General features: G+C 44.9%; 1 protein-coding gene across 1 annotated transcript in view; it reads left to right on the top strand.

Moving 5' to 3' along the window:
* ANO4 (anoctamin 4) overlaps positions 1-27534 on the top strand; it is a 289216-nt gene that overhangs the window by 142720 nt on the left and 118962 nt on the right. Inside the window, exons 5-6 of the mRNA XM_036251806.1 lie at positions 20691-20791; positions 24262-24306. Coding sequence (XP_036107699.1) covers positions 20691-20791; positions 24262-24306 — 146 coding nt within the window. The remainder of the gene's footprint in view (positions 1-20690; positions 20792-24261; positions 24307-27534) is intronic.

Raw genomic sequence — 27534 nt, 5'->3', positions numbered from 1 at the left:
TCCTCACATAGTGAACAGGGTGAGGTAGCTCTTGTGGAGCCTCTTTTTTAGGAACAATAACTCCATTCATGGGGGCACCACCCTCATGACCTAGTCACCTCCGAAAGAACTCCCCTCCTCATGGCATCACCTTGGGGGTGAGGATAGCAACCTGTGAAACTGGGGGGACACAGACGTTCAGGCCATAGCAGGGTCCATCAGGAGTTACCACTGTGGGTGCATGCTTGTAGTGACCCTTTTGTTAACGTGATCTCTTGGGTAGAACTTCCTCAGCAGAAGCAGAGCCCGGGCCCAGGATCCTTGCTCAAGTTGTTCGGTGCATTGTTCCCAGGAGAAAAAGGAGTGAGGAAAGGAGCAGAGGGCAGTGGAGAAAAGCTAAACCAGGACTGTGTCCTGGGACCCAACAGGGAGGCTCTGAAGCAGAGGGTACACCACAGAGCTGGGCCACCTTTAAAGCAAAGGTCTCATGTCGGTCAGTCGTTGGCTGAGGACTATGGAGGTGATAGGGGGTAGGCTGTGCTCCCGTTGGCAGTGGGTGATTCCCCAGCATTCACTGCAGCTCGACGCGACTCTAGCCTTCTGGCTGGGCACCATCAGGGTTCACTGCCAGGGATGGAGTTCGTGGTAGGGATGCTGCCAGGTCTGTGCTTTCAGGCGCGCAGCAGATCCCAGCCAGCAGGGGATTCATCAAGTCCTTGGTGGACGTGAAGAACGCGAGAACAGGTACACAGGCATTTATTCTGCTTTAATGTCTCCAGTTTCCCTCTAAATTTAAGATGCAACATTTTATGTTATCTTTTTCTTGAGCAAGAGGAAGTTTATTTAGCAGGCAAAGCGAAAAGTCCATGAGAAGAGAAGCATCGAGCAGGCTGCTCAGAGAGCTGCCCTGGCCTTTTCTCTCTCTCTTTTTTTTTTCAATTTATATTAATTTATTTTTGTTACAGATATTTCTCCTTTTCCCCCCATTGACACCCTCCTCCCCATCCCGCCTCCCACCCCCAGCATTGTCTGTGTCCATTGGTTATGCATACGTGCATATAAGTTCTGTGGTTTATCTCATCCCTCCCCTCCACCCTCTTCCTCTGAGGTTTGTCAGTCTGAACCCTCCTCCTTTCTATAACTTTGGGTCTATTTTGTTCATCAGCTTATTTTGTTCATTATATTCCACAGATAAGTGAGATCATGTGGTATTTGTCTTTCTCTGATTGGCTTATTTCGCTTACCATAATACTCTCCAAGTCCCTCCATGTCGTCTCAAAGGATAAGAGATCTCTCTTTCTTACAGCTGCATAGTACTCCATTGTGTAAATGTACCAGAGCTTTTTTATCCACTCATCTATTGATAGACACTTGGGCTAAGATACAACATTTTAAAGGCAAAGATTCCACATGGCCTGTATAATCATTTTGAGGACAGAGATTGTGTCATGCTGGTTTTTTACACCCTGAAAACTTAACCCAGTGCTAAATTTATGGAATTTTGACTTTGCTACAAAAGGCTGTGAATAGCTGATTTTCATGGCTGTGTCTGGGTAAGATCAATTAATTCAGTTCTAGGGCTTCTCAACCTCAGCACTATTGATATTTTGGCCTGGATAAGTCTTTGCTGTGAAGGGCTGCCCTGTGGACTACAGAGTATTGAGCAGCATCCGTAGCCTCTACCCACAAAATCCCAATATCGCTTCCCCGAGCTATGACAACCAGAAATGTCTCCAAGCGTTGTCATACGTCCATAGGGTGGAGTGGGGGTGAAATCATCCCCGGCTGAGGACCACTGCGTTAGACACCTTGACCCAGCCTCGCCTAGTTCATTGCAGGGCCCACGAGACAGCTGGAGGAATGAAAAGCAGCATTTTCATTCTCGCGTTCAGCTTATTGAAGCACTCCTAACATCAGACTCTTGAATCAGAAAAGAGACTTATATATTTGAGGGGGGAAATAGGGTATGTTAAGACTGACCTTTCAAACCAGACAACTGGGATTTAGATCCACTTACTATTTCATCACTTTCCAAGGAAATAACTAGGAAATAACTTTTAACCGCTCTGTGCCTCAGTTTCTTCATTTATTAAATAGCAGATAATCCTAACTAATGTGGCCGTTATGAGGATAGAATGAGTTAATACATTACAATATGCTTAGAAGAGTCTGGCACATAGTAAGTGCTCAATAAACAGTTGTTGGTATTGATAAAGAACAGAGTGGCTTCAACCAGGGTCCTGCAGGAAGGCAAGCTACTCTGTGTCAGCCTCCTCACCTCTTGGACTACGGGTCCCTGGCTTGTGTCTAAAGAAAGCTGAAGGGATCTGGTGGGTAGGGCTCAGGCCTTTTTGGTGTCACCTACCACTGCCCTGTATCAGTCCATCAGAATCACAGCTTTATTCTCATTGGTCCATCTTCTTAAGGCAGCTTCAAATTGGGGGAGGAGGATGGTGCCCTCTCCTCTGTCTTTTTATTGGTTTCTCTCTCTCCATCTCTTTTTTTACATTTTTATTTATTAATTGAGAGAGAGAGAGAAAGATAAAGAACTATCGATTTGTGGTTCCACTTATTATGCATTCATTGGTTGATCCTGGTATGTGCCCTGGCTGGGCACCAAACCCACAGCCTTGGCGTATTGGGACAAAGCTCCAACCAACTGGGCTACCGAGCCAGGGTCTCCATCGCTTTTTCTGTCTTTCTGTCTTCCTCTCCCAACCCCCTTACGGTCACTCTAATTTTTGAATCCAGTTAAAGATCTGAGAGCCTGAATATTATCCCCTCAACTGCTTTTGCTTGTTTAGGCAGACAAAGTTTAATCACAACTTTTTTTGTTACTGGGTCAAGATGACCAGTACAAAGTTATCTTGAGCTGATTTGCTCAAAGGATTATTCTAAACCAGTTCACATTTCATGACTCACGCATAGCCCTTCACTCAAAGCAGCACAACATTGAAGGGAAAATACAACCATTAGACAAGGCACAGCTGAAGGACTGAAGTGATTTGATGAAGTATTGTTACCATCCCACAAGCCAAAACGTAATTCATCTGAAAGATCTTCTTAGTGGTCTAGACTGAACTTGTCTGATGTGAAACATGTGTTGCATTGTCATCATTCATTATGTACCAAGTGCAGGGATCGCATTGTTGCAGCTGTGAAAAAAAAACTGAAGTCTTCTTTATGGAGTTTTATTCCTGTTGTTTCTACTACATTTATGTTAAATTGCTAAAAATTACTCAAAGAATATACTCGGGTATGACACTAATTATGTATTAATGAGGTAGAGAGATTTCGAAGCTTTGAAGCAGTCCAGACAAATGTAACCTACGGTCTCCTGCTTGTAATCCTTACATACAGAAAAATTGGACAAAGATGGATGGAAGCTGGATTTATTAACCAAGCCTGGTATACTTTCGTTGCCAAAGTGATGACGCGGTACTGCCCCTCATGGCAGAGACAAGCCTAACTCACTTCCTGTCCTGCCTGAGACATAGTTTAAGAGCAGTTGATGGTACGCGATGATTCTATTTCTAGATGGCATCATTTTTCGTTTATTCATCAAATATCTAATGAGGGTCTACTATTGAGGGAAGAGAGGCATTAAATAAACAAGAAAATATGTCAGGCGTGATGAATGCTGTGGGGAAAAGATGCGGGATACTGTGAGGGAGTCACTCTCTACGGTACAGGCGTTCAGGACAGTCCCTGAATTAATGGGTGAACTGAGCACAGGAGACGTTGGGATGTGCGTGCCTAATAACATGTGTTTTCACAGTTGTGGGCTGGGATGAGAGTGGGAAGGGTGAATGGAACAGCAACTGAACGGGCTGGGTGCACTACAGGAAGAGAGAAACTGGCTGGACTTGGCTGGGGGAGGGACGGTAAAATGTTGGTATTTGCATCAAATGACCTCTCCCAGGGCACAGAGCAGGGACAAATCCACTGTGTGAGCGATGTTGGGACCTGTGGGGAGACCTGAGCTGGTTGCAGCCCCACTCCCTGTCGCCCTCTGCAGCCTATCAGGTCAGCTTCGCCCACTTTGGGAGCTCCCGCCTCTGGTCGTCCCTCTGCGGTCCTCCCACAGACCAGAGTTTCGTAAAGTCTTCCCTAGTGTCTGCGACTGCTTGGCCTTCTGCCAGTCAGGGTCCTGCAGGAAGGCAAGCTACTCGGTGTCTTCCAAGAGTGAAGTGTTTCATACAGCGGCTGACGCCATGCTGAAGAGGCTGGGCGTGAAGGGCAGGAAGCCACCGCCAGCTGCTTCCCGAAGCACCACAGGGGGGGTCCCGGGAGCTGCCTGGAAGCCAGGAGGGATCGCAAGGTCTGTGTGGGGCATACACAGATGATTCCCAGAAACGCACCTGAAGCTGTCTCCAACTTACACAAGTAACTTACACAACCATCTCAGCCTTCCTTGGGGGAGAAATAGCTTCTTCTCCATCTTCCAGATCGCACCTGAGCACCCCTTGTCTGGCCCCAGGGAAGGGGATTCTGGGAAATGTAGTCCTAGCTTCTTTTCGGCAATAAGGGCGGAGGCTTCAGAAGGAGGGAGCAGAGATGCCACGCTGACCACAAGCAGTATAGGGCAGCCACCAGCCTCCTCCTAACAGATCTGACCGGCCACCTGTCCCTTCCTTACACTATGCCTGCCCCCTCTCTGTCCTACCCAAATGGTTTTACAGTTTAAGTCATGAATGTTAACATGGCACCTCAAGGCGATGGTGGAGTAGCCTTTACTGGTGTTTCACGTGGACGTGGCTGGGCAAATTATCCACAGTCACGGGACCTCCCTCGCACCCACACTTTTGTTTTGATACTAATACCAGACAATTCTGTTTATTCAAGGAAGACCTAAATTCACGGAGACCATATCTTTCATCTGAGTGCCAGACAGTAGCAGTCGCGAGGTCCCGCAAGGAGACGTCCATGTGTTTGTGATACGGAGCAGAAAGGAAAGACGAGCTGAAAGCTCCCCCCCGCGAGGACAATAAAAGAGGCAGGTCCCCCCCTCGCGTCCGGTGCCTGTGGTGGTAGAGCATCAGTGTGTTGTGTCTGTCGGAGTCCAGGCTCTGTGCCAGGCAGTGGAGAATCCGAAATGAAAGGGTGTTCCAGTTCCGCACTGCTGCGTGGCAACTCCAGGGCGGGTCACTTCAGACAGCAGTCGTTGATTTCACCCTCAGACCTGCAGTCGGGCGGGCTCAGCAGACACGGCCTTCCTGCGCCCCACGAGGCATCAGCTGGAGCAGCGCTTCTAGAGGTCTGGCGACCCCCTTTCCAGGGGGCTGCTGCACATAGCTGCCAGCCGAGAGCTGAGCCAGGCCGTGGGCCGTGGGCCCTGGCTCCTCTCCAGTGGACCTCTCCGTAGGCTTCTTGAGGCTCCTCTGCCTCAGGCTTCCTCGTGACAGGGGGACTGGGGTGCAACAGAACAAGGCAGACGTGCATTTTTACATCCTGGACTCAGAAGGCCTTTCTCCTGCTGTACCCCCTTGGCAGAGGCAGGATCAAAGGGAAGGGACATAGATTCACCTCTCGCTGGAGCGAGGCCAGGTTCTGGAAGACATGGGATGAAAGCTGTTGTCAGGGCCCCCGTTGGATAATAAAACCTTCCACAATAGGCTCAGTGTCCTCGGAGCCCGTTGATTAGCAATGAAGACAGACAGGACACAGGTGATTAGACTAGAGCCTGAAGCGTTTCTGTAAAAGCACCAAGGCGACTTTAGACTCTCCCCAGAGGTTTCGGGAAGGTTGGAGGAAGGGAGCTGAGTCTTGAAGGAGGAGCAGGAAAGGAGAAAGGCACGGCCTTCCACACTGGAACCAGGATGAGCATAGGAGCAATGACTTCTGAGGGCGGCATCCCGGCTCCCCATGAATCTCTGCTTCCCCAGAGCAGTGGGAATCTCATGAAGACCACATGGGTTTCCCCACAGAGCCTAGCACAGTGCCTGGCACGTCATTTCATCTCGACTTTCACATTGTTGATGCTCATTCAGCAATTTCCTATGACTATAATGTATCAGATATATTTGTTCTAGGCCTTCATGATTGGACTGATGCTAGTCAGATACGCATCTTTTAGTCATTTTGTCAGCGAGATCTAGCCGAATTTCATAACTTCTTTGCAACCAAAGCCATCCCATAGTACTGCTGTTTGAATAAAGTGATCACATTGCTGGATTTGTCTCAGGCCAAGGGTTTTACCAAACCAACTAGACCAGCTATTACCTGTAAACTTAACCAAGGTCATGACGGTCTTCCAAGAAGATGGTGTTTGTTGCTCACTGGAGTTACTGTTTTTCACCTCCTTTCTCCATTCTGGCTTTTTCTACAGATGTTGACGATGAAAAAGAGCTTTAAAGAAGGCTGGGAGGAGAGCAGATAGGAGAATGGAGCTGTACTGCATGCGGTTTGCCTTGACCCTAGCAGTCCAGTGGGCAGGGCACTGACACGCAGTGAGGCGTCTTGTCCATTAGTGTTTCAGAAATGCATTAGGGCTCCTCCAGGGGCCTCTCCTCCTCTGCAGTCTGTGGGTTCTTTGGTTTAGTCAGGATATTATTTTGAATTGCACAGCAGTAAATCACTTTGGTATTCATCTGAGGCTGTCTTGATTCAGTTTGAAAGACTCTGGTAAGTACCCATGGGTCTTCTGAAATCTAGTCCTTCATTTGGTGACTCATGGGTACGTGACGTTGGAGGGGTCCGAGGCCGCTCGCTGAAACTGCACAAACTCCAGGAGAAGGAAAAAGTACTAGTCTTGGTTCTCTGTGCCACACATTGTTTTCTTTGGTTGGCAAAACAAAGATAAGCGATCAGCAAGTAAGTACTGAAGTTTAGTTGTGATTTCCCCTTTTTCTTCTTCTCATTATATTTAGCAAAGTTATACCCTAGTCTTCCCTTAAAACGAAGTGTCTTTCGGGAAAGAGAGTTCTAGATAAACCCTTAAATACTTGGAACTAACACTTGGAACTGAAACTTGCTTTGAATGGGTTTTAATATTCCAAAATGTCACTGGAAAGTGTACTGAATATGACAATGAGCCTGCTGATTAATTGTGCCAGCCACATTTTAGCCATCATTTTATTTTCCTCATTACTTAGCTTCGATTTCATCGTCCATCATTATAACCACCCCTTTACAAGCACCTGAATCCTCTCATGCCTTTATTTCTTTGACTTTCTTCGCATGGCAAAGTCTTGACCTTGATTAAACCCCACCTTCTTTGCACCTGTGCGGTTGAATGTTGCTAGGAAAACATGCAGCCTGGTTCACTTTAAATCACAACCCCTGTGTCAGCTGAGTACCAAAGAGCGCCTAGTGAGCCTGTGGGCTTCTTGTTCCCCTCACCGTATCAACAAACTAACTTCTTTCCTCCCTCCCACCTTCCCTTCTTTCCCTCCCTCTTTAATTCATTTAGAACATTCAACTGTTTGATAAATATATAGTGCCTGGCATAATTATAGGCATTTGGAATATATTGGTGAACAAAACAGAGTCCTTATCTAATGGCGGAAGTAGTGAACAATAAAAGTGATTAATAAGTAAAGAGTATAATATGTTAGCAGGTAATAAGTGCTATGACAAAGGAAGAAGTAGAACAGGGTGTAAGAGTACTAGGGGTGAAGGGACAGTAATTTTAAACAGAGTGTTGAGTTTACTGAAGGTGGCATCAGACCAAAGAGTGAATAGGCCAGGGAGTTGGCCAAATGTTTCTTCCCACTTTCTTCTCGCCCCTCGCCCCTCCCCTCCATCTGTACCACCCCGTCACCACGCACACACAAGCGTTACTGACAACCTTGCCTGTACTCTGATAGGGAATAGAAGCAATCAGCTAGGACCTTCTGCGACTGGCCCCACGCTCCCCGCCATCCCCCGAGACTCTGAATGGAATGTCGGCCACTGTCCCAGGAGTTCCCCTTATGTGCTGAATCCCTTCCCATTTCTATCGGACTTTGCTCCTGTCATTATCTCCTCTCTCCCTGCATCGTCAAATTTTCCTCTCTACTCAATCATTACAAACATGCTTCTGTAACTCATATCTTAAAAGAGAAAGATCCCTTGACCCCCATATTCTCCTCCTCTAACTGCCCATTGCTCTGCTCCACTTCGCAGGAAAACCATGAAGGGTTTGTCTAGCACTGTCCCTTGCCTGCCAGACCCTCTTCCAGTTACTCGGTCCGGGCCTCCTCTCTCCCCAGTCCACAGAAACTGCTTCTGTGAGGGTCAGCCCTGAACAGATCCAGCAGTCATGCCATCCCTATTATCTCATCGGCCTTGTCAGCAGCATCCATCCACAGGTGGCTTGTACCTTCCTTGAAAAACGTTCTTTTCTTGACTCGGAGACAGGGCTCGCTCTTCTGGACTCCCCCCTTCTTCACGGGCCCTTTCTCACCCTCCTCTTTCACTTGATCTCCAAATGTGAGAGCATCCTAAGGCTTGGTCCTGGATCCCCTTTCCTTCCATATCTCTGTCTCCCTGTGATCTCCTGAAGTTTCCATGAGATCTTTATTATTTTTTCATTGGCTTCATTGGAGTGACATTGGTTCGCGAAGCCATACAGGTTTCAAGTGTACAACTCAAAGAAACATCATCTGCGCACTGCATCGTCCTCCATGTCACTCAAGACTCTTCACCTCTGAGGCTTAAGGCAACAGGGTTTACTTCTTGATCTCAGGACAGCAGGGGGAAAGGGAAGGGTCTGTTCTCGTGGTTACCAGGGACCCAGCATTACAGCAGCTTCATCCAGACACCTGCCTCTGTGGCATGGAAGGCAAATCAGCACCAGTCTTCAAGGCTCCTGCTCACAGCTCAGTGGCCCGAGCTCGTCATATATGGCTCCAACCTACTGAAGTAGGCCGGGGAGCTCAGACTTCCATGTGCCCCAAAGGAGAGGGGAACCAGATGCCAGGGACACATTAATGACACCTACAAAACATGGTTTCAAATGCATTATCTAATATGACATATATTAATAGATATCTAATATCTAACAATCTAATATATCATTATATAATGTTATCTAGTAAATATGGATATATACATTGTCTATATATATATATATGGTATAGTAAGCAAAGGAGTTATATCATCATTATGCCAATGAGGAACTGATATGAGTTGAGTTATAGTTTATCAGCTATATTCTTCTGTTATTAAAATCATATGAGCCCTGTTTCTTAACAGTGTTTTTATAACATTTAGGTGAAAATAACTTTGTAAGCTATGTTGCTATGTATGCTGTTCTGCATTCTCTAATTTATATCAGCATTCCACCAAGAGATAAATGGAATAGGCCTGGGAGGGATGTAATAACCTTCCAAGAGCATTAGCAAGTATTTACCAAGTTAAATTACCCCTCCACTGGCAGGAGACACCTTGCTCATTTGTCCTTTCTGGGTCATGCTTATTTCATGACCGTTAATCACTGCAGTTTACAAATGACATAATGCCTGTGGGTTATTGATTGGGTCATAACTGTGTATAGTCATCAGTGGGTTGATTATTTGTGATCATATAAAGCATGACTGTGATGATATAGCTGTCCCCAAGTTCAACTTATCTAATATGCCACCTTGAAGGAATAAGGAAGTGTTAAAATGATCCGTAACAAGGGAAAGAACTTGGGAGTTGTGAGGGTCCGAGTTGACACTGCTTACTTCTAAGGAGACACATGTATTACTGCGTAGAGAGGACATCCAGAGAGGGAGGGTTTTCCCTCTCGTACTCCAAGAGGAAATCAGACCAACTTCTGTTCATAGTCATCAAATTATTTGTAGTTCGTGTATCAGTTGATCTGTTGAAATATAAGTTCCTTGAGACCCAGGACCATGTTCTTAGCCTTCTGTATGTTCCTGGGGGCCAACACAGTGCCGGGGCTGCAGTTGAGATTTTCCTTAGGCATCTGCGGAATGACTTTGTGAGTAGTTATGTTGTGAGGAAGATAACACATTGGCTGACACAATAACTTTACTGTGATCCTGAGTAGATGATGGAGGAAGGGTACTTGACATCAGTGTACATTAACTAGCACTACTTATCAGATATAATTTATCTTCCTGGTGACCTTGCAGACAAATGGGTCCATATGCCTACTTCTGTCCAGTGGGCTAGTGCAGAAGTGCTATGTGTCCTGATGAGACCCTTTGAGCTCTGCTTCCCCCTGGCACAGTGACCCATCAGCATGAATTACTGAGTCACTGCAGTGAGCTGACCTGCAGTGGACATGTAGTGAATGAGAAACCTTTATCCCATCAGCAGCCAATAGAAATAATGTGATTTTATATTTTCTAGTAGCGACCTGTAAAAAGGAAAAAACAGCCTTGCCCGTGTGGCTCAGTGGTTGAGTGTCAATCTATGCACCAAGAAGTCACCTGTTCAATTCCCGGTCAGGACACATGCCCAGGTTGTGGGCCAGATCCCGGGGGGGGGGGGGGGGGGGGGGGGCATGTAGGAGGCAGCCGGTCGATGTTCTCTCTTATCAATGTTTCTATCTCTCTCTCTCTCTCTCCCTTACTCTGTCTTTCTAACATCAATAAAGGAAAAAAAAAGTTAAAAAACGATGAGATTAATATTAATTTTTATTTAACTAAATAGATCTAAATTATTATCAATCAATAAGGAGGTAGTTTCCTTTTTTTCATACATTCAAATTCTTCAAGATCTAGTGTACATTCTCTACAGACAGCATCTCTCAATTTGGACTCGCTATATTTCAAGTACTGAATAGCCACATGTGGTTAGTAGCTACCGTATTGACAGTGCAGCTCTCATTAAGTCACTGATATTTGGAGTTATTTGTTGCTGCAGCCTCCCTTAGCTCATCCTGACTGATACACCAAACGGTGATTTTCCTCAGATAGCCTGATGTGGAATTTTCCTAGGCTTGATATAAGGATTACCAGGGTTGAGGCAGAGTAACCAAGAGCACGTTGTCTCATCAGTAAAACATTTGAAACTTTGTGCTTAGCAATTCAGCACGTCTCCACTGAGTGTGGCCTAGAGGAGTGTTTACTTGAGCTTCTCGTAAGTTTAAACCACATTGGAACCTTTGTAGTGGCAAGAAAATGGATTTTTTTCTAATAATAGTGTTTTAATAAGCTGATCAATAATGTGAGAAAGCTACTCATAGTCTAGATCTGAAAATATTCATCAACTAATTTAGTAAACATTCATTCTCGATGACATACTGAGGAGCTGGGAATCCAGCCATGAAGAAGCTGTAAAGACTCCTAGAGACATTAACGAAATATAAGGTGGGCAAAGTAGGTTACAGTTGAAAGTACATGAAAAATAGCTTATTCTTGTATTATTATTTATTAATTATTGCACTATAACAAAATTAATTGAAATGTGACCTATATTAATTTTATTTGCTGCATCAGAGATTACCTCAAACTTAGAGGTTTAAAAGAACATGTTTATGATTTCATAGTTTCTGTGGGTCAGAAGTATGATTTCAACTCAACTGGGTCTTCTACTCAAGACCCTTACCATAAGGTGTCAGCCAGGCTGCATTTCTTTCTAGAGTTCAAGGTCTTTTTTACATGGTTATTGGCAGAATTTAGTTCCTTAAAGTTGTTGGACCAAGGTCCCCATTTTCTTGGTGGCTGCCAACCAGGGACTTCTCTCAGCTCACCGAGACCACTCACAATTCCTTGCCTTAGTCCTTCTCACAACGCATCAGCTCACCTCTTCAAAGCCAACAGCAGAATCGCTCTGACCTCAAGACTGTCTTTTAAGGAATCACCTGATTAATTCAGGCCAATTCAGGTTAAGCTTCCTTTTGATGAACTCAGAGTCAGTGGATTAGTATCCCAGTCACAGAGTGACATCCTCTCATAGTCACAGGTTCTTCCCAGACTCAAGAAGAGGTGGTTACTCAGGACGTGCACACTCAGCAGGTGGGAATATTGTTGGGGCGGGGGGTCATCTTAAAAGTCTGCTGCTATATCACTTGAGACCTGACAGAGCAGAGTTTACCAGAGAGAATACAGCATATGAGCAAAGCCTAGATCGTGAGGGGTTTGGCATTTGGGAAGAAAAAAGAAGGCCCTTGTGACTGGAACCCAGAGAAAGGAAAAGTGGTGTAAGAGAAGGGAGTGGCCAGGTTACGCATTGGCCACGTTAGTGGTTTTCAAGAGCGCCATGGGAAACTGTAGATATCATGCATTTATAAAGATGTCTCTGAGGTCGATGAGACTAGACAAGGCAGGAGTAGAATTGGAGTAGAATTGGAGGGAGCTCAGCTTCAGGGATGCTGCCGTCAAGGAGAGAGAGGATGGTGGGAGGCTGCATGGAGGATGGTGGCAGTGGAGACGGAGAGAAGTGGATGGATTTGAGAGCTATGCAAGGGGTAGAATCAAGAAGACATGGTGATTCATTGGGTATGGGGTAAGAAAGAAAGGAGTCAACGGTGACACCTGGGCTTGAGCAACTGGATGGATGGTTGCACCATTTCCCAAATCTGGGGCTCTAAGGAGCAGTTTGCCAAAGAAGCAGATTCCTTTCTGGCACGTTGAGCCCGATATGCCTGTGAGTCAGCTGAGGCGAGATATCACGTAGGCCGCTGGCTCTGCCGATCTGGAACGTGGAAGAAAGGTCTGGGCCCAAGACATGAATCTGGGAGACATCAAACAATAGGTGATGTCTGAAGTCATTGGGAAGGCATGGGGTCACCCAGGGGGAATAGGCAGATGAGACCAGGACCTGGGTGGAGCCCTCGGGGAGCCCCATTTAAAGATCTGCTATGCAGTAGTGCATGGCCGTTTCATACACCTATTTCCTGTCACGAATGCTAGTGTCATTTTTAGGGAATGAACATTGTGACCACTTAGGAACATACAGTACCTGCCAGGCTTTTCTCCACCAGGGTACAGTCAGCATGTGTGTTGTGGAGAGAGAATTGCATCAAAACCAGCTGAAGAGTGTTTTTGAACTACACTCACAAATTCTGGTGCGTCCCTAAGGAAATCAAGACTTTAAAAATGCAAAAGTTATTTTAGAGACATATGCCCTCATTTTTCCGAGAAAACCGAAGTGCAGAAAAAAGTGCAAGTCATTTACCCAGTGACACCAGCTGGTTGGGCGGCAGCCCAGCAGAGAGGAGTTGAAATTGCTTAGCAATTACTTCCGGGCCTATCACCGTCCAGAAATGTACATTTCTCCATCCGTTTCAGAGACCAGATTCCAGATCGATCAGGAACTTTTGGCATCATCTGTAGGTTAGCAGAATATCCACCGAGCATTCAGTAACTGTGGGAGAAAACCCTTTATTTACTGAACCATCTACTGTATGACTGTGTCAGTTTTAGAACAACCCTGCACGGTGGGCATTGCTGTCCTCACTTGACATGTGAGGAAACAGGCTCATGAACTAAGGAACGTGCCCAGAGACACACAGGTCGTGCGTGGCAGAACCAGGCTTCAAGTTGATTTTTACCGCTGGCCTTACATTCATTTAGGACGCAGAGGGAACTGTATGTACTGTACGCTGGATTCCAATATGTAACTAGCATTTTACCAAACATCAGACTGATGGTGGAATGGGGTTCACGCTGGCCTCAGCTTTCCTGCTGGGGAGCAAGTGCCGAAGGCCAGCTGCACTGGGGAGGATCCAGACTCCCTCCTTACCCACGGTGTGGCCTTAGCCAGGGTACCCGACCTCTGTGCTTGAGTCTCTCTCTGCAGTAAATCAGGGTAATAATGATGCCTGCCTCATAGTGCTGGTCTGAAGATTTGATTATTTAATGTGCACAAAAGCCCCAAACACTACCCAGCATGCAGTAAGCATCTGCCTCTACTACTACTGTGGTTTTTTTCCCTCCAAGAGGCTTATCTGAGTTGGTAATTAATATCACTTTTGCCCCAGCATTTTAGGGGTTTGCTTTGTTTTACTAACAGCATGTTTATGAGAAAGTGCTATCCAGATAGTGACCTAAGGGGACACAGAGCAGATGCAAGTGGCAGCCTGACCTGCCCCTCTGTGCTGTGCTCAGGAAGCGGACATCACGCACGTATATGCCTCAGGCTCTTTGCCTTCACTCTCCCCCTGGCCTGGAATGCTCTCTCCTTAGAGAGTGGAACAGCCTTTGCACTGTCTTCAGGTTTCAGCTTAAATGTCACGTGATCAAAAGGCCTGTCCACACTACTCTATCTAAAATCGCATCTCCTGCTCACCATTACTTTCTACTTCGTTTTCCTCCTTTTGTCCTCTTCTGAGTACAGAGCGGTGTGTTGATTGAGGGTCTGCGTCCCCAACAGACCTTGAACTCCATGAGGGTAGGGATGTGGTCTGTGGAAGGTTGATGAATGAGTGAATGTCCTTGGAGGAACAGGTAGTAGATGCTGTGGAGGGACAGGAGACAGGATTTGGGGGCTTGACTCTCAGGGCTTCTTCTGGTTTAGCCTTGTAGTCAAAGACTGGGAAGTCCTTCCCAGATACCGGTTCCTTATTTGCTGCCTTCCCAGGGTGTAACTTGGACGAGTGCTGTGTTCTCGCCACCACCGGAATGGGGTGGCCCTTTCTGGAGATAATAACTAACGTGTGTTTAGTACACTGTGCGCATCTCACCTGTATTATGTCATTTAATACACGTCAATAAATAGATGTTACTACCATTTCCCATTTTACAGTCGAGCACACTGAGGCATGCCGAGGGTCAGTAGCTTGTCCGAGTCACGGAGCCGGGAGGAGGTGGACACGTGAACATGCGTGTGGGCATGTGCAGTCCAGCTTCGGAATCTGCATTTCTGACGAAGCTCTGTGCTTCGGCTCCCTGTGTGCTCCCGGACCTACGCTTCCTCCGAGTGACCTCGTCCAGTCCCGTGGGCTCGAACACTGTCTGCATCCCGGCCACACTTACTCTGGCCGGACGTCTCCCCTGAGCTCCAGACTCATTTATCTGACGCCCACCAGGGTCCTCTCACAGGTGTCTTGTGAACACTTCTCAAACTGAATTTATGACCTGCCTCTGTGACCCCGTCTCCGAACCTGTTTGTGCCTTGGTGGCCTCTTCAGCAGCGGGGTGAGGGCTCTGCGGTATAGGGATGGGAGCTAGGTGGTGTGGACTAGATCACAGCATGCTGCTGTTTCTCTCTCCAACCAGTGCCTTGTCAACCTCCCCTTACTGAATTTGGACAAATCAAGGCAATGGCCATGATTTATACACCTTTGCATTCCTAACTTCTCATACATAGCATGTTTCAGTGTGTTCTTGCTAGATGAAGGGAGAAAAAAGAACGTTGTCTGTGGATCGAATTCATTTCCACTCCAGGTAGTTTCCATGCTACTGCTTAATTGCTCCAGTTATTCTTCTAAGGGCAGTTTCTAAGCTACTCTCAATGGGTAGTTTTCTTCCCCCCAGGGCTCTAACCTACGGTATTTTTACTGTAGTCTGTTAATGACATGACCCTAGGTTTCAAAGTCATTCTTATTTCTCTCCACTGTGGCACTTGCATACTCGGCTTTATGCGGAAAGGAATATGTAATAATGAGGAAACACTGATTAAGAGACATTAGTGTGATCGGCCAGCGGTAGAGAAAAGAATGATGTATGGACTGTATAATTAGCAATCATTTGTTCCACGTGTATTTCTTCTGGGCTGAAGTTCAGCTGCCCCTTGACAAACTGAATACGAGTAACAAGCCCGTGCACACACAGACACACATGCTTGGGCATGTGCGAGCACACGGGAGCTGTCATCACCGAGGGTGTCCAGTTAACATTTTCCTCTGCGTTATCAAAACACCTTGTAATAGTCTCGAATCAAATCTCAGTTCATTAGTAGCTCAATTTTCCTCTTTGTTTTTGTTGCTTTCTTTTCTAAACTATAAAATTCTTTTTCAGCCAGCCCGTAGGCCATATCAGGCGCGTGAAGTCAATACCAGCTGACATCACTCACCCCAAGTTAGCCTGACCAAATACAGCAGGCTAATTTTTTTTTTTTATTGATTAATTTTTGTTACAAATGATTCTCCTTTTTTCCCCCACTGATTCCCCCCTCCCCCTTCCCTCCCTACCCCTTCCCCAGATTGTTGTCCATGTCCACTGTTCATGCATACATGCATATAAGTTCTGTGGTTCATCCCTCTCTCACCTCCCCACTCCTTAGGGGATTGTCCTCAAACTGTTATGTTCATTATATTCCACAAATCAGTGAGATCATATGAAATTTGTCTTTCTCTGTTTGGCTTGTTTCACTTAGGATGATACTTTCCAGGTCCCTCCATGTAGTCTCAAAGGATAAGAGATCTTTCTTTCTTACCGCTGCGTAGTACTCCATTGTGTATATGTACCACAGCTTTTTAATCCATTCGTCTACTGATGGACACTTGGGCTGTTTCCAGATCTTAGCGATTGTAAATAGTGCTGCTACAAAGATGGGGGTACATATATTCTTTCTGATTGGTGTTTTATGCTTTGTAGGGTATATTCCTAGAAGTGGGATCACTGGGTCAAATGGGAGATCAATTTTTAATTTTTTGAGGTGACACCATATTGTTTTCCATAGTGGCTGCACCAGTCTGCATTCCCACCAACAGTGTACTAGAGTCCCCTTTTCTCCACACCCTCGCCAACACTTGTTGTTTGATGATTTGTTGATGGCGGCCATTCTGACAGGTGTGAGGTGATACCTCATTGTTGTTTTGATTTGCATCTCTCTGATGATTAGTGATGAAGAACATTTCTTCATATGTCTCTTAGCCATTTGTATGTCCTGTTTGGAGAGGTGTCTATTTAGTTCCTCTGCCCATTTTTTAATTGGATTCTTTGTCTTCCTTTTGTGGAGTTGTATGAGCACTCTATATGTATTGGAAATTAACCCCTTATCTGATATATCATTGGCAATTATGCTCTCCCATACAGTGGGTAGCCTTTCCGTTTTGATGATTGTATCTTTCGCTGTGCAGAAGCTTTTGAGTTTGATGTAGTCCCATGTGTTCATTTTCTCCTTTGTTTCTATTGCCTTAGGTGATGTAGTAAAAATTCTGCTGCGTATGATCTCTGAGATTTTGTTGCCCACAGTCTCCTCTAGGATTTTTATGGATTCATGAGTTACATTTAAGTCTTTTATCCATTTTGAGTTTATTTTGGTGTAGGGTGTAAGTTGATGGTCTAGTTTCATTTTTCGGCAAGTAGCTGTCCAATTTTCCCAGCACCACTTATTAAAGAGGCTGTCCTTACTCCACTGTATGCTCTTGCCACCTTTGTCAAATATTAATTGAGCATATTGCCCAGCAGGCTAATTTTTAAGTTGATAATTTTGTATGGTCCGTGAATGATGTTATAAATATGCAAATGGCCCTTGGCAGAAAAAAGGTTCCCACCCCTAAACTGATAAAGGGACAGTTCAGGGATCATGCATCTTCAGTGCAGGTATGAAGCCCTGGATTTATTTCAACCTCAGCGTGTATTAGATAAAATTGATAAGGGAGCCAAGGGATGCGATGTGGGCTCGGCTCTGTCTGGAATAATGCTCAGTTTGGTTGTGGTCACTGGACCTGTCTGTCCTCTCCCTCTTCCTCCAAGAAATTGATGAAACGCCTCTCTCACGAGATTTGTGCGGGAATAAAATGAGATAATGTGTGAAAGTGTTTTCAAAGTTGCAAAGCACTAAAGAGAAATAGGTAGTGGTCTTATAATTATTATAATTGAAATAACAAGAAAAATAAGGTGGTGGTTTTTTTGTTTTGTTTTGTTTTGTTTTATCGTGCTGAATGAATCAAAACAGCTATGCTTCTTATGCAGCAAATGGTTGCAATTCCTACATTGAAATTTTACTTGATTTGGTATGTTCTGGTAATGCACTTGGCTTTTCCACACACAGAAACATGGCATTTAGAAGATGCTCGAGGTGGAGTGTACTAATGTATTCTTCTTAAGGTTTTTATGTGTTCATGAGGATCTATAAAATAATTATTCTTCCCTCTGAATTTTTTATTTTCTGTAAAAGTAGCAATCACAGCAATTCCATGAAGAGAATATATTCTAAGATTATATTCTGCTGTAAATCAAACTTTGATTGATTCTCTGAATCAGTCATACCCTGTGAATCATTCATATTCCCATATTGTTTTTTTTACTGTACATTTTTACTGTTTCTCCCCTAGATGAAAGAAGAAACATAGTGAATGTAGAATCTTGCAGGAAGGCTAGGTGAATTTAAAGAATTCCATTATCACAATTTAGATTTTTTCCCTAGACTCTGAAGTATATCTTCGATATAAACAAAAAAACCCATTTTTAGGAAATACAGTCTTTATTCTGCTTCATAACTTGCATAACCGTACTATATATTGAAGCACAAGTGGTGATGTTTTCCAAAGCACGAGAATGCTCAACTGATGAGCTGTGGACTCATCTCAGATCCAGGCACCATCAGGGCGTCTGCAGACGTGGATGGGACAAGACAGCGAGTTACGTGTCTGTAGGTTCTGTAGTTATTGCTGCCTGTGAGCTCAGTCCCCTGGCTGCTTAGCTTTAAGCACCCTGTTCAGGGAGGGCTGAATGTAACTTGTTACTAAACAGAAAAGCAGTTTGTGCAAAGAGACACAGCACTGATCATCAAGTCTTCAGAGGTTACTAGCTTGTCCTTTCCCTGGGTGGTGCCTCATTCGCAGTAACTTGCTCTGTTGGCTGCAAGAGTCACTTCCTCAAAGGTCACTTCCTGCTTCACAGGACTCACAGCGTCCCCTGGCCAGGACTAACTGTTCACATTGCACTACCCATAGTCATGAACCATACGGACATTGGCTGCATCCTTCCTCCGGAGCAGGCACTGTGCGGGGCCCGGAGGAATCACCATGAATGACAGACACATTCCTTGTCTTCAGGGGTTTATACTCCAGCACTGCTTGTTGTAAGCTTGGAAATAAGACCATGTTTCAGCCAGAACTACCAGAAAGTTTGACTTTTTGGAGCAATGTCAGAGGGTACCTCCCACCATTGTGGATTTGGGTCCTGGCTCTCTTCCCCGTGGGAAACTCTGCGTCACCAGAGTCCTGAGAACGTTGTAGTTGACACCGGTTTGATTTTTATAACATCTAGAGTTCTTATGGATTCAGTACAGTATTTATAAGCCTGGGAAGAAGACCCTGAATGACAACACGAGAAATGAGTTATAATGGAACATCATCTACAATTGAAAAACAATTTGCTGTAGCACAAATGTATCCCTCTTAGTGTGTAAAACTGGGCTTCTATTTTTGTTAGCTGTGTAAACATATTGGATTTTTTGCAGATATTATTTTAGGGAAAGTTCAGCCATAAAGACCTAACATATCTGTCAAAATTGTTAGTTATCAAAGTTTAAATGACACAGAGTCCGGAATGACCGTGTGTGAAAAAGAAGGAGATAAACCACTGGCCGTTTTGCTGAGTTACACTGGTTTGGCTCACTGTTTTCTCTTCTGCATTCTCCCTCCTTTCAGAACCCAGCCCTCTTCCTGGGAAATGACTCTCAAAGTACATCTCCTCATTAGAGATGTCCCTGTGGCCAGAACCACAGGCCAAAGTCTGCCAGGAGGTTAGCAGGGTGCGAAGTCCTGGTTTACTTCACCGTCTAAATTACATGTTGATTAAAAAGTCCCCCAGAGGCAAAGGTTCGGGGTTCTTGGAAAAGGCTTTGCCTGATGCTGACCCAGATTTAAGCCTCATCTCTCAGGTCCCTCCAGCTCCCCATCACCAACTTCCTTTGGCCTGGACAATTGAGAGCACCTCCCCCTCTCTGCTCTCCCTGGAACCTCCCTCATCATCGATTCTCTACGCAGGAGCCAGAGTGGTCTTTGAAAACCTAAATCCAAGAGACTCCCTGTTGTTCCTAGATTAAATCCCAGCCATCCTGCTGTGGCCTGAGAATCACTGCACGTTCTGGCCCCCGCTCAGTTTTCAACCTCTTCTCATGCTCATGCCGGTTTCCTGATCCACACACCCAGCCACTCTGCGCTCCTTCCTGCCCCTGGAACGGGCCATCGCAGGCCGTTTCCCAGGGAGGGCCCGTGGGCCTGGAACACTCGTCCCGGGCTCTTTACCTGGCCGGCTCCTCCTTTAGTCTCAGCTCCCGTGGCCTCTCCTGAGAGGCCCTACCTTGGCCTCTAGCGTGTGCTCCCTGCCCCATCATTCTTTTTCCATTACTCTGTTATCATCAGAACACTCAACGCTATCTGAATTTATCCCTCTCTTTTGAACTTTTTGCCTATCTTTTTGTTTATTTTCATTTTTTATCCTCACCAGAGGACATTTGTACATGTATCTTCGGATAGAGCCGGGGGGGAGAGAGGGAGGAAGAGAGAGAGAGAAATATTGATGTGAGAGGGACACATCGAATGGCTGCCACCCACAAGACCCCAACTGGGGCCGGGGACAAACTGCAACGAGGTACATGCCCTTAGCGGGAACAGAACCCGGGTCTCTCTGGTCCGTGGACCGACGCTCTAACCACTGAGCAAAGCCGGCCAGGGCTGCCTATTTTTTTAAAAACAACTTTTGCAGAATGTAAATGCCACTTGTACCTCTTCTGTTCACAGCTGGGTCTCCAGTGCCTGGCACACAGTGGTGTATTTGTTGAGTGACTACATGCGCATGCGATGGCCCAGCTGATCACTGAAGAGTGCCCCCAACTCGGACCCCACACAGTTCATGCGTTCCGAGTTCCAACTCGGTTTAAACCACAGAAGACTTGGATATACTTTTCAATTTAGTTTCTTTTTTCTGTTTCAGTCCTCTCTAATAAATAGTGACATTATCTTTGTGAAGTTGCATGCCCCATGGGAAGTGCTTGGAAGATACGCAGAACAAATGAATGTAAGAATGCCTTTCAGGTAGGTGTAAATGCATTTTCCCGCTCTCTCTGCTGCTTCTCTGTGAACCCCACGTGCTCCTTTCCCAGAACAGACAGAACTGAAATTCAGACGGGAATGCTCTTAGGGAAGAAAATCCGTCAAATGTGTAGGAAGTGCGGCAGGTCCTTCTGGCCAATAGCGATTTCATGGCGTTTTGTGAAAATGTCTGGCTAATTCGTTCTTAGCGGTTAGATGTTTCCCGTGTCTGTGGAAAAGAATGTTTTCCACGTGAATATTTATGTCCAATGTCCCATTTTGGGGAGCACTTTGCACCACCGCTTTGCTGAGCCAGACTCCAGGCGCCAGAGGTGCCCTGCAGTATTCATGGTCCTTACTGACAGGTGCCTCTGGACAAACACTGAAATCTGCCCCCGTAGAAACGAGTTCAAGAAATTTCATGAAAACGTGCTCTAATTTTAAACATCACCAGTATTTAAATTTTTAAAAGTCAGTTTATAAATACCGTGCCAACACAAGCATTGCTATTTATTCCAAGAGGAATAAAAAATGCTTTGTGTGGATTGCTTAGTTATTGTAAGAGATTAATTTACCTTAATGTCACAGTAAATATTCTTATTTTCCCTATAGGTTAAGGGAAAGTAATTTTTATTTCCTAGATATAAATAAAATAAAGTCCTAAACTTGAAAATAGAAATGCGAAGGTATGTGGGAAGTCCATAATGGAATCTTCTAAAGGAGGTGGAGGGTTTTAGTCCCAAGGACAGTACCAAAGGGAATAAACCGCTACATACATTTGGTTTGCAATTTGCCAGTAAGACCTGGTCAGATGATAGGAATCTGGCAAACTGTTGCAAATTGTAACATACGCCTCTTAATGAAGTGTGGGAAGTAAAAGAGGCAAAGAATCAGCTACATTCATAGAGACAGAGAGGAGCTAGGGACACAGAGAGAGAAGGCCAGTTTCCATTCACAGTCCTGTAATATATCTCCCTGGTGTATATTATTGTCTTTGTTTGTTGGCCTTTATGTTCTAATATTAAGTCCAAATAGAGACTGGGATTTCTAGCATCTACTTGCCTTGAGGCAGAATTCTCAAAGGAATTGAGATAAACATCTTTCTAATCTTTGGATTTATGTTTGCATTTAAAATGCTACAAAGGAAAATAAAATAAAATGTTGCAAAGGAAATCTAATAACCCAAGGATTTAAAAAAGATATATTTTCACGAGGAGAGAAAAGGATTATCAATTTAGTTTCCATGGAAAATTGCTACACTCTAATTATCATGAAGTAAAGCCAGCTATGTATCCAGCTCTCTAATATGGATTAACTCTGTATCACACATGAGGACCACTACAAAACATGCTTAGATTGGCTTATATATCCAACCCACATCTTCTAGCCAACAAAGCCAAAGTCGACCTTCTGGTAAAAGCAAGGTAGTGAAACTTAGTGGAACTGGTACCCACTCCCAAAGAGAAATCACAAAACCTCCTACAAGACATATGTCTGGAGCCAGGAACCCAAGCAGACTGTGGAAACTTGAGTGTTGCTAGCATCGAGCAACTTCCCGTAGTACCTGGAAGGATGTCCCAGCTGAAGGACCCGGCCACATCACGGAGGACACTTCTGCGTGCTCATTACCCAGCAGAAAGTGGGCAATACCACTGCTTTTCTGCTGAGGCAGTAAGAGAGTGCGATCCAAGCAATAACATGAAAACCATAAATAGTGAATAATAATCTTCTTTTTAAATGTAGGAATTCGTGTAGGACAACGATTTTAGGAGAAAATACTCTTAATGTGTGGACCTGAATAGGCCTCATTAATATTGAGGTGACTTTACCCGAGCTTAGCTTCACTCGGTTCAACTCGATGCATTTAGAAAGCATGCTGTCTTCTCATCCAGCATAGCAGACAGATAAGTCTAGCCCAAGGTGGTATGTGCACTTCCAAAAGAGCAACTTTCTGGCCGTGTCATTTCAACAGACTGTGCAAAGACCAGTTAGCCTGAATGTAAATGCCCTCAATAATCTTATCAGTATTTATTATTTTCTGCAGACTGCAATTCTGAATCCTAGGTTTAGTCCCCTTGGATTTTAACTCCTACAGTGTTTAAAAGGAAGTTGAGGATTAGGTTTCTGGTGGGAAATTGCCAATAATACCTGCTTCTTAAATACCTATATGTCCATGAATACGTTTTTGTCTTTAATAGACTATTTAAGAGCATTTTAGGTTTACAGAAAAATTTAGATAGTACAGAATATTCCCATATACCCACCCTCTCTCACCCCATTCAGTTCCTTTGTTAACATCTTACATTAGAGTGATATATTTCTTATAACTGTTGGACCAGTATTAATACATCATTATGAACTAAAGTCCAGAGATTACTTTAGGGCTCACTTTCTGATGCACAGTTCTGTGGGTTTTGACAAATGCATTTGTTGTATCTACCATTAAGGTATCCCACAGACTAGTTTCACTGTCCTAATAGTGCCTGGGTCTCCACCTGTTCATCCCTTCCCCCCACTACCCACCCCAACCCAAAACCCAGGCGACCACTTACCTTTTTATTGTCTCTATAATTTTGCCTGTTAACCACATGGATATGCTTTTAAGTTTTCACAGACATGAAAAATAATTTTAGGGGTATAAACTTTCCATTTTTCAAAAGAGAGATAGCTCAGTAACGGTTCAGAATACATATAAACCACCTGTTTCATGACTACTCCGTGGATCGAAGCCCAAATTATGGAGAGACTACATTTTAATAAAGCAGCCATGCTCTTCATTCCAATTATTTAATATTTAAGTATTTAAACAATGCAGGTACACAGAAGTATGATGTGTCTTTATTAAGTTCAATTTTTAAAATATTTTCCTGGATTCCTTAGTTTAGGTCTTTAATTCACCTGTAACCAGGACCACTGGTCAGACAGTATGCTCTAGTGTGGATGCTGACTGGTTAGTGTTTGTCCCACACTAGTTATAGAATACCTATATTTTTAGATTGCCCCTTCTCATGTCAAATGAGAGAAGGGTTCTGTAAACTTGAAAGTACTATGTAAATATTACTTAATATAATAGTGTCCCGTTAAGGTATGGACATGGCCAGCAGGCTGGCAGTCCACCTCTGCATCCCTGAGAAAAGGTGATCTCAGCTGAATTCATGCAAATACCAGTTGCTCCAAATCATGGCCCTGTACAGGTTTTGTAGACCAGTGGCAACCATAAAAAAAAAAAAAAAAAAATTATGGTAGTGAGGAGAGAAAGAACTGTCGATGGAAAATGTTTCCTAAGATTTCATGACTCGAAAACGCATGCCCTGTGTTCCCACTACATTCCTCACTGTTAATCTCTCTTTAGTTTTTTCTTCTTCACCTCTTACAGGCTTCTATCTTCAATCTCCTTTCCTTCCTTGCTAGTTCAAACTGTAACTGACGATGGGTTTTCTTCTCGACTGGCTTCATTTTTGCTGTTCTTCCAGGAGAAAAATCTATTACCTGCCCCGCCGGTACAAGTTCATGAGCAGGTCAGTAGCATGCTCTGCCGTGGTAGTGTTTGTCTGATCTGCTGCTTTGTGTGCTCCGGCAAGACAGAGTGCACGAGGGGCCTTTGTCACGCGAGGAAACAGCCGCCGTGCACGTCCCAAAAAGAGCTATTTTGGCTTAGCCTGACAAAACAAAAAACAAAAAAGCAGATGAAAATGTCCCTCTCAGAGTGTTTCCTCCGAGTAACCCCACTTGGGAGGATGCAATTCATCTGCAGGTGTGTTGGGGCTGTGTTTTTGTTTGTTCCTTTGAGCCCGTTCTATTAGATAACCCACCAGACTTCCCAGCTGTGTAGAGCATCTTTGGCCTGAATGTTATTTTTCCCCCACACAGATTCCTCCCTCCACCATAGATGTAACTCAATATCTTGAAGTGCAGACAGTCACCCTCTCAAAAAGCTGAGGGTTGTTTGGCCACCCCCCTTGGGTGGGTCTCTCCTATGTTGGTAATATTTTGTTAATAAAGTATATAGATGTATTTCTTCACTCAGGAGCCCTTCCTACCCTGCTTTTACCACCAAAAAAAAAAAAATCCACTGGTTGAAGTATCTTTCCAAAGCTTGTTCCTACTTGTTTGTCAAGAAGCCAGGGAGGAAAGAGAAGCATTCATGATCTTTTTTTTTAACTCAATTTATCTTTTTTAATTAAAAATTGTTTTTCAATTACTGTTTACATTCAATATATGTTTTGTATGAGTTTCAGGTGTGCAGCATAGTGCTTAGCCAGTCCTGTACTTGACAAGAGTGTTTCTCTGATACTTTGATTCTGTTGTGATCATCGGCCATACAATTTCAAATTTTCAATTGGTTTTATGTGATCAGTCACCCTGAAATGCGCTGATGCTTACATTTGGAAACCACTACGTTTCTCTGAGAGTCCTCTGCTTAATTCGGTTCTGTGGGGTTAGGATTCAAGGCTGCCCTGTTTGTGTTGTGCAGAGTGTCGAGGAAAAGAGTGAGTGATCATCTCAGTGGGTTACGCAAATGCACATACACTCGCGTGGGGTGAGAACTGACCTCCTCAGACACTAAGCTGTGTGGTTTCCCAGGGTTCCCTGCGCAGCGGGTTCCCTAGCTGTCCTTTCATTAGGTAACAGCCACGGCATTGACTTCACCGCAGCCTAGATCCGTCCCTTGTCGCATCTCGCATACATTCGAACAAAGCCGGATGCAACACTTCAGCCTCTCTCCGTTCTGAAACTTCAGCCAGCCTCAGGGTCACCTAGAGGGCCTGGGCCTCATTCCCAGGGTTTGTGGCTCAGGAGGTCTGCTGTGGGGCTGGAGCATGTTCACTCCTAACAGGTTCTCCAGGGAGGCTAATGCTGCTGGCTCTGGAAACTCACTTTGCAAACCCCTGGCCTGTGTGTTAGGTCCGTGTCCACCTTCTCGTTACATTGAGGATTTGCCTGGCTGTGGGTGGCATGAGTTAAAACCCAAATTAAATCCAACCTGAAGCAAACACAGCCAAGAGAAGATTCTCCCAACCTTCATGGCCCAGAGGGAAATATACAGTCTCTGTACATATGATTTCAACCTGTTAAGCGCAGTATACTCCAGATGCTGAAAGGAACGGAGAGGGGGGAGAACCCTTACTCTTATCCGCAGTTGCCGAGCAGCCTTCGTTAAATGGTAAACGCAAAGCCTGTCATTAAGTCAGCACTGGAGGATTCTGGGCAAGTGTCTTTGCATCTCTGAGCCTGAATTTTCCACATTTGTAAAGTGAGGATGTGAATTCCTACCCGGTAGGGTTGTTGATGTGAGGTTTAGTGCCTAGTGCGTAGCGGATCTTCAATAAATGATATCAATGATTATTCTATGTAGTATTTATAATAATAGCATGATGTCTTTTTATACTTCCCACCCCCTTTATGCTCTGAACTTGTTCTCCACCCCTTCTTGTCACTGTGCTTTTACCCCCGAGTGACAGTAACTGTTCTCCTTTTGTCCTTTTCTCCATTTATATTCTCTACAGGCCTTGTCCACTACCATACAGTGACCAGATTTAAAACCCAAGGGTCACTCTGGATGATTTTCCCCTCATGCCATCAATCTCTCAGGTTTACAGGTGCTTCCCTAGAAGTAGCTCTAGAATCCATACATTACTCCTCTAGAAACACCTCTAGAATCTATACATTATTCCCCATTCCCACCACCACTCTTATGGGAGCTCTCATCATCTCTTGCCTATTTTACATCAGTCTGTCTCCTCTGTTCTGACCCCTTTCCCTCTGGTCATCCCCACAAGCAGCAAATCTGTTCATGTCACTTGTTGGTTTTCCCAAGGTGGGAAAATAAAGTTGAAAGTCTTCAGTTTATAACACAGCTCTTTATAAATTGTCTTCACCCATCTCTCCCCTCCCCTAACTCTTTGCACCGTCCATATTGAACCTCTTATGGCTCCCAAACACCTCCTGCTTACTCGGGTTTATGTGGTCCTTTTGGAAGGTTCTTTCCTGTCTCATTCACCAAGGTGGCACCCATTCAGTCCTCAAACTCAGTTCACATGGTTGGACCTTTTGACCAGGTTAAAAGATGCCTTGTCCCAATTCTCCCATTGGCACCCTGTGCCCCCATCAGCCTGTGCCCTAATCTCTGTCCACCTTTCCAGCTGGATGGTGTGTGAGGGCCAGGGTGGCTCGTGCAGCTCTATCTTTCCAGCATCTAGCACATAGTAGGTGGAACGAGTGAATGAAGGAATCTCCATACACGTGTGTGAGGACTGGAGTGGGGAACGGGAGGGACACAAAGAACGAGGCATAGAAAGACCAGCTCTGCCCAAAGTGTCAGGCAGATTGGGGACTGGAACACTTGCTAACTCTCTGGGCAACGAGGGCTTGAAAGAAAACGGTGACAACAGGAGCCATGTTGTCTCAAGGCTGGCTAGGATGTCACATGTCATCAAATCCAGCCACTCATCATCAGACACGTGAACGCCTGCTCAGTGGTCAGCCAGCCCACATTTGAGTATCTCTGGGGACAGGGAGTTCCACGCCTGTGACTCTTAGAAAGTTCTTCCATAATCTTCTTTTCTTTTGCTGTAGTTCTGCTTCCCGGGTAGACAACATGTAATCTACAGAGAGAAAAGGCAAAGTATATGAGAAAGAGGGTGAAATTACATACCCAAAGGACTTAGCACTTAGCAAGTATCTGGAAATAGAGAGCTGGGAAGAGAAAGAGGTTTCCATACCTCAGGGACTGGAAAAATGTTGTT

The sequence above is a fragment of the Molossus molossus genome, unplaced genomic scaffold, assembly GCF_014108415.1.
Source record: "Molossus molossus isolate mMolMol1 unplaced genomic scaffold, mMolMol1.p scaffold_m16_p_10, whole genome shotgun sequence".
Taxonomy (NCBI): domain Eukaryota; kingdom Metazoa; phylum Chordata; class Mammalia; order Chiroptera; family Molossidae; genus Molossus; species Molossus molossus.
The sequence above is the reverse complement of the archived record's forward strand: the minus strand, read 5'-3'. Positions and strand labels throughout refer to the sequence as shown.